Source organism: Curcuma longa, chromosome 11 (genome assembly GCF_044706935.1).
Source record: "Curcuma longa cultivar G26 ecotype Majalengka, Jawa Barat chromosome 11, ITB_CL_G26_1.1, whole genome shotgun sequence".
In the NCBI taxonomy this organism is placed as follows: Eukaryota; Viridiplantae; Streptophyta; class Magnoliopsida; order Zingiberales; family Zingiberaceae; genus Curcuma; species Curcuma longa.
In genome coordinates this window covers 24,615,969-24,627,488 of record NC_133871.1, presented here as the reverse complement: position 1 = coordinate 24,627,488, position 11,520 = coordinate 24,615,969, and the positions used below count along the sequence as shown (strand labels likewise).

The 11,520-nt window shown below is 39.4% G+C and overlaps 3 protein-coding genes across 5 annotated transcripts; 1 reads left to right on the top strand and 2 right to left on the bottom strand.

Annotated features, from left to right (window-relative positions):
* Nucleotides 1-130: 130 nt before the first annotated feature.
* Nucleotides 131-3,080, top strand: LOC141841987 (BES1/BZR1 homolog protein 4-like). The gene is made up of 2 exons (XM_074730199.1): nt 131-623; nt 1,748-3,080. The coding sequence occupies exons 1-2, from the start codon at nt 408-410 to the stop codon at nt 2,552-2,554; spliced, it is 1,023 nt and encodes a 340-aa protein (XP_074586300.1). The 5' UTR covers nt 131-407; the 3' UTR covers nt 2,555-3,080.
* Nucleotides 3,081-3,376: 296 nt separating this feature from the next.
* LOC141837615 (B-box zinc finger protein 22-like) lies at nt 3,377-4,821 on the bottom strand. Its single transcript, XM_074724993.1, has 3 exons — nt 4,558-4,821; nt 3,879-4,292; nt 3,377-3,734 (listed from the first exon to the last, which is right to left on the bottom strand). The coding sequence occupies exons 1-3, from the start codon at nt 4,804-4,806 to the stop codon at nt 3,498-3,500; spliced, it is 900 nt and encodes a 299-aa protein (XP_074581094.1). The 5' UTR covers nt 4,807-4,821; the 3' UTR covers nt 3,377-3,497.
* A 485-nt stretch (nt 4,822-5,306) lies between these two features.
* On the bottom strand, nt 5,307-11,514 carry LOC141839240 (protein HIGH CHLOROPHYLL FLUORESCENCE PHENOTYPE 173, chloroplastic). 3 transcript variants are annotated; one of them, XM_074726944.1, is made up of 16 exons: nt 11,313-11,514; nt 10,144-10,297; nt 9,880-10,041; nt 9,727-9,777; nt 9,361-9,495; nt 9,255-9,278; nt 9,025-9,136; nt 8,619-8,744; nt 8,460-8,509; nt 7,200-7,358; nt 7,029-7,124; nt 6,837-6,952; nt 6,542-6,665; nt 6,332-6,445; nt 6,164-6,244; nt 5,307-5,548 (listed from the first exon to the last, which is right to left on the bottom strand). In XM_074726944.1, exons 1-16 carry the CDS (start codon nt 11,480-11,482, stop codon nt 5,402-5,404), a joined length of 1,821 nt encoding a protein of 606 aa, XP_074583045.1. In that variant the 5' UTR covers nt 11,483-11,514; the 3' UTR covers nt 5,307-5,401. The 3 variants fall into 3 exon arrangements, with proteins under 3 accessions (XP_074583045.1, XP_074583047.1, XP_074583046.1); XM_074726946.1 differs by having other exon boundaries at nt 7,221-7,358; XM_074726945.1 differs by having other exon boundaries at nt 10,144-10,401; nt 11,313-11,444.
* Between the last annotated feature and the right edge of the window lie 6 nt (nt 11,515-11,520).

Sequence of the window (11,520 nt, the reverse complement as noted above, 5' to 3'; positions counted from 1 at the left end):
TGGCCGGCCCATTAATAGCCCAATGCCAAAGCCTTATAGGGATTTCATCTCGCTCGTACTTTACTGAGAAAAATTATCAGAAGTACCCATATTATTTAGTATTCTATTCAAAACGCCCTCGAATTATAAGCGTGGGGGTGGGGTAAAATGAAAGTTTCCCTAAAAACCATATACCGGGACCGTTTCAACTGGCTTCGCACTCGCTTACCTCACCTCTTCTCTCTCTTTCTCTCTCTCTCTGATCCCTTCGCTTTCCCCTTTTTCTCGGCGCCCATGCCGCCCCCTTCGCCGTGAGCCCTTCTGCGCTTGAGCTAGGGTTCGACTAGATCGGAGGATCAATAGCATTCTGAGCTGATCGGAGGCGGATCGGTTGAAGTTGAACTCCGGGTGCGCGGGGGAGAGAAGCGATGACGTCCGGGACGAGGATGCCGACGTGGAGGGAGAGGGAGAACAACCGGCGGCGGGAGCGGCGGAGGCGTGCGATCGCGGCCAAGATCTACACCGGCCTGCGTATGTACGGGAACTACAAGCTCCCCAAGCACTGCGACAACAACGAGGTCCTCAAGGCCCTGTGCGACGAGGCCGGGTGGATCGTCGAGCCCGACGGCACCACCTATCGCAAGGTACCCTCCCTGTCTTGCGACTAAATTATTTTTCGGCTTCTTATGCCTTCTTTTTGGGGTTCGGACAAATTTTTCGCCGAAAAAACGATCGATATCGGTGCATTTTAGCATGGTGGAACTGGAGACGCAGGGATTTGGTGTTTCGGATTGGATCAGAATGGCGTAGGTTATCTCCCGGATGGTCTGTGTGCGCATGCACGACAGCTCACGCCTCATGTGAAGCCCGCGAATTCTGGGGGCTTACGTGACTTAACGTTTTTACTCGCACTAAGATCACTTCAAAATTCTTACCGTTTCTACTAATAAAATATCAACAACATGCTTTTTCTTGTCTTCTCTTTTTTCTGATAGTTTCAAATTTGAAATTGATCTTCAATTTTAGGTCTTTGTCGCTGGAAAAACATCTCGATAATTTTCACAATGCAAAATTTCTCATTGGACAAAGTATACAGTTCCATCATTTAAATTTTCAGAGGAACTGATTCGTGATGTTGATTTTCCAACCTTGATTTAAATTGTCTATGTTGTTTAATGTACTGAAATAGTTGGTCTCAGAACAAAACTTTGGAGTAAGCAAAGGTTCAATTCTCCTCCCTTGTTTTTAAAGAGTGCTAAAAGAACTTTCCTCAATTTATGTGGCCCAAGATGATGAGAGTATTGGAAGGTAGCCTAAACCCAATCATAAAGTGATTCCTACTAGTCAAGTATAATAGTGAAACTAATACAGAGTGACTGCCATATTCTGATAGGGCCAACATGATTTAACTTTTAAAGAATTGGATTTCTCATTTTAACTATTACTCTATGCTTTTGTTTGAAGCATCTTATTTGTATTTGTTTTGTATACTCAAAACCATCTCCAACTGAATGGTAATTTCTTACATCTAAGAGCATAAAGCTTGTTGATACTTGTCATTGTATCTATTTAGACTCTTTATAAGGAGTATGTAATGTATTGCTAGTTGGGCTTAAAGCACAACCTTTTCTTATGGATTGCTTGGAGGAGTCAATTTGTCTTTATTGTCCTGCATCAGCAGTGAGGCTCCATATTCGAGCTTAATAGAGTTGTTATGGGTCTTCCTATGAGAGTGTTCAACTGAAGGTTTTCCAATTTCCTTCTGCAGGGGTGTAAACCTCCAGTAGACCGCATGGATATGGCAGGTGGCTCAACTTCAGCAAGTCCATACTCTTCGAACCAGCCAAGCCCATGTGCGTCGTATAACCCCAGTCCCGCTTCTTCGTCGTTTGCAAGTCCTGCTTCTTCATCCTATGTTGCCAACACTAACAATTTGACCATTGGTGCCTCTGCTAACTCCCTCATCCCTTGGCTTAAGAATCTCTCATCAACTTCCTCTAGTGCTTCCTCATCCAGGTTCATACACCAACACCCTTTCTTCATCCATGGTGGCTCCATGAGTGCGCCTGTTACCCCTCCCTTGAGTTCCCCAACTGCGCACACACCTTGTATTAAAACTGGGTGGGATGATCCAAATGCACAACCGCCTTGGGTGAATACAAGCTATACGTTCCTCCCAAATTCCACTCCGCCAAGTCCTGGACGACAGATCATTCCAGACCCAGCTTGGATTGCAGGACTACAGATTGAGTCAGGATCTCCTTCATCCCCCACATTCAGCCTTGTTTCCTCAAACCCTTTTGGTTTCTCAGGCGGAGGCTCTTCAAGAATGTTGACTCCAGGGCAGAGTGGTACAAGCTCACCTGTCATGCCTGGCATGCCGCACAATTCTGATATTCACATGTCCCATAACATTTCGGATGAGTTTGCTTTCGGAAGCAATATCAACGACAGTAACCTACAAGGTCAACTCGTGAAGCCCTGGAAGGGAGAGAGGATCCATGAGGAATCTGGATCAGATGATTTGGAGCTCACTCTTGGGAGCTCAAGGACAAGAGGGGAGATTCCTAATTGATTCAAAGATAGCAGCATTTTCTTAAAGACCCTTTGTTATGATGTTCCTGAGTTCTGTTGCCTTCAAAGAGAAATAGAGAGAGCTTATGGACATCTAATTGTTTCCTGCGACCAGCTTCCACCCTCTTTGAGTTATGTGAGAAAGTCTGTTTAGGTTTGAGGCATTTAACTTCACTGTGCACTCCGTGCCAAAATGTGCATCAGAAGGAAGAACTATTGCCGTCTACAGTGGGCTTCTTTGACCATTGCTTTAAAGTTTGAAGGTTAAAGTTACATTACATCATTTTGGTTCATTGTACTATTCTTGCTGTTGTACGCATTTATGTAAGCCTGCCTGAAAACCTCGGATGGGTTATTTATTTACCCTTTTTCTGTAGCACCGTAAAACTGGTAGATGCTGCAATGTGTTATTTGTGATTCTGGTATATTTGCATTTCCCTCCCCATTTGAGCCCCATGTCATGTAAGAACAGTGATGGTGCCTAACTCGGTCACTCTGATATTATCACTAAGTCAACAGGTTAAATCCATCTTTGCTCATTTATTTTATTTCTTTTGTTTGATTGTAAGAATAGTGTCCCATTTGTTTAAGATTGGTCATTCCAGAAGTTGGGACTTCTTGAGTTAATTTTCATGGCCAACCAACTAAACATAATTGTGAATGTGACCTTTGCTTATCAATCTAACATAGTTCTAAAACTCTAATAAAGCAAAACAATGGAAAATTTCTCATGCTCAGTAAGATAAAGGGTAAAAGAGCATGTTTTACATTGTTTCTTTATCTAACTCATGATTCAGATCATCAAAACAATACAAACCTCAATTTTGAGTAAGAAATACAGACCTCCCCTTGAGCAGGATACAAATGCTAAATGCTAATGCTGTTGTAATCATTTTGGCGACTTTCACTCACTCATTCTGAGCTTCATGAAATGATACGGAAGTTTAAGATCTTGGAGAATTCCATACATCTGGCCCAAAGATGCCATTTGGAGATGAAGAATTGTGCTGGTCTTTTTGCAACCGTAAATCTGATACTGTAGGCTGTAATGCAGAATCATAATCAGGTACAATCCATGAGAAGTCAGGAATACTGTCCAAACATTTTTCCAACCCCATCTCTGTTCCAGGAGAGCAATAAAGGTTTGATCCATCTGTGCTTCCTAGCGGCAACTTGACGATCTGCAATATAAACACATAATCACACACTGCGGAGTACTCAATTGCTTCAACCGGATGGATTAGCAACTATGGACAAAAACCAGTAAAAAACAAAGATCAAATGCCATACTACAATAATAAGAAAGATAATTAGAAAGTTCGTACCTGTGAAGAATCATGATCATTGATATGAAGATTGCTCTTAGAGGGAAACACAAACAAATCATCCAGAGGCCAGTCAGGTGTCTTCCTATGAGTAGTGTAACCAACAGATGGCAGCTTCAGATCCCAGCTTAGGGGGGTAGATTGAGTTTGATCCGTTTCAATGGGCAAGGGCGTGGGCAGCATGTTTGTGGGCAGCAATTTGGATGGCGGTGAGTCTTGCTCTCTTCCTGCAGAATTCAAATGTTGACGAGCAATTGGATTCATCGGTTTGACAGAATGAAGTCCGACTTGCACGCCGGTCAGCAGGAACCTTCGATGAACTCTGACATGTGGGTTCATTGTGTGGATATGAACATCACAGTTTCGACAAAAAACTGCACGATCCTCCAAACAGAAGAAGCCACCACGAGCTTCCTGGAAACACATACGAAGGGTCTTTAAATAAAGCTGTAAAATTGGAATCGACAAAGAAGGGAGACAATAGTTTGCCTACATAGACATGAATCATCATACGGTAAACGCTACTATTCTATTGATGCAGTGAAACAAAATCATAGCATCGCGCGACAAAATTTACCTTCGGAAGAGAGGGCAACCCAAAGAATTCATTCTAGATCTTCTTAGAGGAACAATACCCTAAACAGATTCGTTCGACCAAACACGAAACCAAACAAGGCACCTGGCATATGTCGCAGTTGGGCCTACGAGAGGAGGAGCCGGAGCCGGAGCCGCCACCGGAGAAGAGCGGGTACCTCTGGTGGCCCACGGCGAGCGTACCAGCAGCGTGCATCTTCACATCGCAAGCCCAGCAGAGCGCGGCCTTATCTGCGAAGCAGATCACCGCGGCCGCCACCATCTCGCACGCCTCGCACTGGATCTTCATCCCTTCCTCGCGCCGCCGACCGAGATCGCCCATTCTATTCTCCATAACGCGATTAATGTGCCCTTTCCAAAGGACCAGGGAAGTGTTTCGGAGGAAGAGGACAGGCTTTATATCGGCATTGGATCGCTCTCCTGGTCGGGAAGAAGCACGAGGAGTGAGGCGGTGGACGCCGCCATAGCACAGTCATCGATACCCGGAAGGCGGTGCATGAGAAAAAAGACATTTTTAAAATGATTTTTTATTTTGTTTTTTTGTAAGCATTCACCTTCCCTCGGCCACCGTCACATCTCCTCCTCCAGTCCACGCGGCGGTCGTCATCTCCACCACCCCCACCACCCCCAGCATCGCCGCCTCTCCGCCGTCCGCGAATGCTCTTCTTCCCCTGCCTCCATGTAGTTCATCGCCAGCACCGGCGATGCCACCGGCCAGCCGTAAAAGTGGTCGCAATGGGAATAAGATTACATAAGAATTGATATGCTAAATTATTTCTATTATTCTAAGATTTTCTCATAAGCTTTTTCCTTATGATATCAGAACAGTAGGGATCATGCAACTGTTGAGTCACATATATTAATCTGGAGATGCAACTATACGAGTAGTTTAGGACAAACCATTATCTTCTCTACTGCAGTAATATTAATCAAACTGGCACTGGAGTCCCTTCCAAGGCTTCTTTCCCTGTTATACCATCTTTCAAGTTCTTGAAGTACTCGTCATAGTCCTTGTCCGCAGGGGGGTTTTCGGGATCGATTACATAAGGTTCGCTAAATGGCACAGTACTTTTAACCTGCATATATATGTGACGAGCAATAGTACTTGTCCAGAGAATATATGGAAAGATAACTAACATTTACAATGAATCCACTAAAATGAATGCAGTAGATCTTTGAATTGGTAGCTTCTTTAGTTCCTTAGTTAGCTACGATTAATTAAGATGAATAAATCATGTGATGTTACTTTTATATGAGAATATTAGCTTGAGAACTGAACCATGGGCAATCAATCCATGTGCCTTTTGCATGGTAAACAGATGAGGGTTGTATTCAGAATCATGTTTTTCAGGATAAAGTATGTTTAAAATACCAGCCAGCAAGAGTTTCGCAAGTTAAAAGTTTCGATCACTTTATCAGTGGCACATGACATTGGAGGACTCATCGTGAAGAAAATGATATCCCTATGTTCAACTAGAGCACAGGTACCAAATATATAGAAGTTCCACCAGCAAACCGTCGTCACGGGAAATCTATTGGAGGGAGGAATCTAAAAGGTCTGATGTGATTAGTTATCATTGTCAAAACAGTGATTACTTGATATTTCTTTACTTGCAATAGAGAATTGAAAGCTAATGGCATTTCTTTATGCATATAATCTATAAACGCATGTCAACATAAAACCCCTTTACCTCAAAAGTCTTCCCACATGCATATGGGCTTCCAAGAGCTGCAATACATATTCGTGCAATCTCCTCCCTTGAGATCTTACCCTGAAAGCATAGGCAATAGAAATGCTCCATGTTATGCTGCTTGATTTAGGCTATCAAAAATTATGATTATCTTGATGATTTGAATACCGTTATATTGTCTCCTTGATCAAAAATGAGATCAGCTCCTGCAGGCTCTTCAGTTAGTGCACATGGTCTGACAATCGTGTAAGGAATACCACTTTCGCGTATCAAATCTTCACCCTTTGGTAAAAATCATATTAAGAACTTGTTGAAACTTGAAAATGGTTCACTATAATAGATATATGGAAATATGTTCAGGTTATCTTCAACAGTCACCTTCAGTTTATATGTGAGGATAAAGTCTAACTCTTTGTTTAAGCGCACGGCAGGCGGTTGTTTGCTGAGATCGAGTCCAGGTCTGTCAGGTCGTGTAACCCCAGCAGAACTCACATGTACGAACCTGCCTAATGAAGCCACATCAGAGGTGTGGTTCTTCCATAATTCATTTGAAAAACTCATAAGCCAACTAATCTACCCTCTGTGCTCGACAAATGCAAATTATTTATGCAGAATAGTATGGTCTCTTTATTTTGAAAATACTAGGGTCACCTTTATGATGAAAACTTGATACCTTGGGGTGATAGGCTCATTAATGTACGCTCGTATGCTTGAAAATGGAAGCTGAAATGATCCTTCCTCAAAAGTAGGATTGAGTTTCCCATCATACTCAAACTTGCTGTACATGAGCTGTATAAGGTTGCAAGACAGATTTAGGGGGGTTTATTATAACAAAAATGAAAGCGAGAGAGCATAAGAAACAAGCCTGCAGTGAAATGATATTGCTTGAATCAAAGGGTGCAGCATCAACCACAGTCCGAGCACGAAATACAGGCCTAAATGAAGAAAACGGTAGCTTTATCTGAATCCAGCAGGGTACAGTTAGCCCAACTAATTGATCATTGAAAAGTAAGTATCTAAGTGAAGGTGAACTTACTGTCTGCCACTGATCTCTTACAGTGTCAAAGCTTGCAGTATAACCAACTGTATCCCAATCTGAACTGGTTCGTAAAATGAGCTTGTAACGGTGTCCATCGCCTTTCACTCTCATTTCAATACCATCATATGATGAAAGGTCTTCGGGCATGGACAAATTCTGGAGCCAATTGCAAATTATTTGACAATAAGGCCAAAAATCAAAAAGTACTCTTTAAAAAAAATTAAAAACCCCCTTTTAAAAAATTAAAAACGGGTGCCATGCTTTTAAAAAAATATCATCCGTTTCCTATATCACTCTCTTACTCCTATATTAAAAAAATTTAGATTGTCATTTTCGATTATAATATTTTTAATACTAAATTAGATAGAAATTTATAATCCTAAACATTTGATTGTTTCGTAAATCCAGATTTTATAAAAATAAAGTTTGTATTTTGAAATAATTAATTTTTGTGGTGTTGTTATAAACTTTATTTTATAAAAGTTGATTATGTTTATATTAGTTTATATCTTAATATATATTATTTTTATAAATTGAAATTCTCTAGATGAATTTTCCACAATGGTCACCCTTTTAATTTTTCTCCCTAAAATTAAATGCTGGATTATCTAATCATATAATTACAAAGAACTTATTTTTTACTATTGCTATGCAATTTTCTAGAGATGCAGATAACTAAAAAGAATATATTATGAATGTTTTATAACAAATACGTAGCTATCAGAAAGTAGTAGCAAATGTAAAGAGATGTGAGATTAAAATATAAGAGAACAACTTATTATTGAGGCTAGAACTATGGAAATGATCATCCTAAACTATCATTTCCATAGTTCTAAAAAAAAAAAATTTTTTTTTAGAACTATGGAAATGATAGTTTAGGATGATAATTTATGTGTTAGAGTAATTACAGTTTAGAGTATGCTCCAGAATCATGGATAGAAAATTTTGGAAATAGACTAACAAAGACAATGGAATTTACGCATCAAAATTCAGAGATCTCTAACATAATTAATTTATGCTCAGCTTGTCGCAATAAGGTGAATGAAAAAAACCAAAAGAAAAATTCAGTAAATTCACCAGCCAATGCTTCCAATGCCAAATATATTTCTCAATATTCTCAAATAAATGATCATCATGCTAACATTTAGCCAAGAGATATTATGTCTACTAGCCAATGGTTCCAAAGCCAAATAAATTCCTCAATATTATCAAAGAAAGATCATCATGCTACCATTTAACCAAGAAATAATCTCTTACCTTAGTCCTGATACTAGTGAACCCTCCATTGTTTGCAGTTGAAACTACACCTGAAGAAGAGAGTATTGAGATTGAACAAAAATCAGGAAAATTAAGCAACCATGATCGTATGACATGGTCTCAACTCAGGACACCTTAAGAAATGAGCATAAAGATAACCTTTGAATAATCCAGTTGGTCCACCGTCTTCGTTACCCTTAGGATCAACTTGGAATCCACTTACGCTAACACCTCCCATGACAACATCATCTAATGCACCCCAAACAAGCTTCCCTGTGATATTTCCTAGACAAGAATAAATAAAACTCTCTAGTCAATTCCAGAAATGTTTATGAAAAAATCAATGGGTAAATTAATTATTATGGAGGTCATAGATAACAAAAATGGATAAAAGAAAAGATAACAGATTTGATATGCTGACAAATCAGTCCAAGGATCTTGAAGCAGGTAAGGTAAGTTAGTTGCAGAGGATCCAAGTATAATCTTTGTATGGCACCCAGACAAGATTTGTAATAGAAATTCGTAGATTGGAATCTAGGAAAACGTCGCAAGTTGGATGGAATACCTTTGGACCCAAATAACAATTTTCCATCCTTCAGTCCAACACTATTCTTTACTGCATTTATCAGATTTTGCATTCCAATAAATTCGACCTTTTCTGGGGAATCTCCTTTTATCTGACAAAAGTAACTGAATTTCAAGGTTACACTAAAAGTTTCATGGATAGAAGGTGCAATAAGCTGAGGTTTGAAAATTCTAAAAAGATCATAGTTAACAAAGGATATATCCTAGCACCTCTGGTTCGAAAAATTTGATTCCCTGTATCAAATAATACTCAAATCACACAACCAGAACAGACATTTGTCGAAGTTGACAAAAATTTGTCGAAGCATATACATACTTGGCTGTATTTTGCTCTATCTGGAGTATCTCCTTCCTTTGGACCAACTATTACAGAGACGGCATTGATGACTTTTCTCACCCCTTGGAAGTATTCAGGAGAAAGTGTTTCTGTCTTAGTGACATCCCCAACAATCTGACACATAGCAAATACACAAGCTGCCAGTTAAGTACAACCCAAAACCTCTTACAACTTGGATATGATCATACTTTCAGACAGGCATATAGCTTTGAAAGGTTAAAAGACAATTTGTTTACTAAGTCATTTTCAATGTATATCACTTGACCAAGTGCCATTTTCCTTTTATTTCGGGATCTTGAAGAAAGTGTATGGAGAAAAAAATTATAAAGGATATATTCATCTCACCAAGTCAACATCTGGTCCTAGCATCGATCTTGCTTTCTCTTTATTCCTAACCTGGATTTCAAATAATTAGAAATATTAAACTTCTACAGATGAGATAAAGGTATATGACAATGGAATTAATTGAATTAACTGTATGGAGTGTATATAAGGTACCAGTGCACGAACTGGAAGGCCTTTATTCCTTAATATGTCAACTGCTCTTCGTCCGACCCCACCAGTAGCCCCAGTTACCAGCACTATTCCAGAAGTTTCCATCTTTTTCAATGGTTCAGTTGACGCTGAACTTGACAGCTTCTCAATTAGAGACTCGATGAACTACACAAATGTAAATTAATCATTTGTATGGATTTATAATAGTACAACAGACAAAAGAAACAAAAGTAATGCACCTCTTCATGCTGCAAAGAAGAGACAAACCTTGGCAGGATTAGGAGGTCCGTTAAAAAAATACAAAGTTCTGAAAAATCTCCCAAAATCCCAAGCTTGCCGATTAGATGCAGCAAATATGACTCCCTTGTGCTTTCTTGTGTATTTGAGAGGCAAGTTTTGCTTGGGAAGCAACAGGTCCAATCTATTAGTATGTGGGAGAAATTGTTTAGTGCAGACAGGTAGCACTAGCACCTTGTGATGGAAGTCAAGATAGTTTCTTTTGAAAGTGTATGATGAAGAAATTCCCTATAGCAGAAAAAAAAAAACAATAGAATCATTTTAGCCTTGTGAAGTTATTCACCCCCAGAGACTTCAGAAAAAAATTGTCAATCTTGAGTGGGATCATGATTTGCTCTTTAATATGTAAGCAAAATTTCTGCAACATAGATCAACAGAAAAATTCCAAGACAACAGAAATTATTTGTGCAAATTACGTTAAAAGAAAGAATAAGCAAAAAGTCCAAAATAACTTTCATGAATGAGCTACAATATGATCAGAATACCATTAATCTAAAACTATAGTGTCTTATGATTGAAAACATAATATTATTTTAAGTTGATAATAGCCTTTAACAATTTTAAAAGTACAGTTAGTACAGTTACCTGTTTTTTGAGAAACATAATTAACCAACATACAATATATATCAGGACTTATACCACCAAAACTAGCTTTTCAATTGTAAAAATGAAGGTTCTACTCTTAAGTTAATCTAATCTACAGTTATGTTCATCCATAAGGATCCCAAGTTCCCGGGTAAGTTAAACAACAACGATCCTTTAAACATCCATTTTCACAAATACTCCTTGCTTACCCAAGTCACCTTTCACAATTGGAGTCCAACTTCTCTCTCTCTCTCTCTCTCTCTCTCTCAATCTGTGCGTGTTTGTGAGAATTAGCGAAGAATAATTCTGCCTGGAAACAAATTTCCATTTGCGTAATAGATGCAAAATATTAATAATATTAACATGCTAGGAAAAACTAAAGCAATACAGGATTTAAAAGAAGATTAGTTAAAGAAATATTTGCTTGTCCAGTAATTTGTCCCATCTTAGACAAATGAAAGAAATGGGAACATGCATCTTAATCGCAACGAATACGAAGATATCAAACTTGCCCTAGATCTTGGAAACCATAACTCAGATTTCAAAACATATACCTGAGGATTGAGAAGAGACGATGTGGAGGGCCGCACAGAGAGGCCGCAGCAACACTCCATTTCTCAGCAAAGCCTAGCGACCATAACCTTTGCCGGTGCAAATGCCGAGTAATAGACCGAAACCTGGAGAAGGAACGTGAACCACACAACTGAGGATTGAGGAAGACCATGAAGCACTCGCCATCCGGGGATCAAGCGGTGACCGTTG

Coding starts and splice junctions, on each gene's coding strand:
- LOC141837615 (XM_074724993.1), bottom strand. CDS start 4,806: ATGGAGAATAGAATGGGCGATCTCGGTCGGCGGCGCGAGGAAGGGATG. Junction 4,293..4,557: donor CCAACTGCGACATATGCCAG/GTGCCTTGTTTG, acceptor ATGTGTTTCCAG/GAAGCTCGTGGTGGCTTCTT. Junction 3,735..3,878: donor ATGATCATGATTCTTCACAG/GTACGAACTTTC, acceptor TTTATATTGCAG/ATCGTCAAGTTGCCGCTAGG.
- LOC141839240 (XM_074726944.1), bottom strand. CDS start 11,482: ATGGTCTTCCTCAATCCTCAGTTGTGTGGTTCACGTTCCTTCTCCAGG. Junction 8,745..9,024: donor ATTGTTATTTGGGTCCAAAG/GTATTCCATCCA, acceptor ATTCTTGTCTAG/GAAATATCACAGGGAAGCTT. Junction 5,549..6,163: donor CATGTGGGAAGACTTTTGAG/GTAAAGGGGTTT, acceptor ATATATATGCAG/GTTAAAAGTACTGTGCCATT.
- LOC141841987 (XM_074730199.1), top strand. CDS start 408: ATGACGTCCGGGACGAGGATGCCGACGTGGAGGGAGAGGGAGAACAAC. Junction 624..1,747: donor ACGGCACCACCTATCGCAAG/GTACCCTCCCTG, acceptor TTCCTTCTGCAG/GGGTGTAAACCTCCAGTAGA.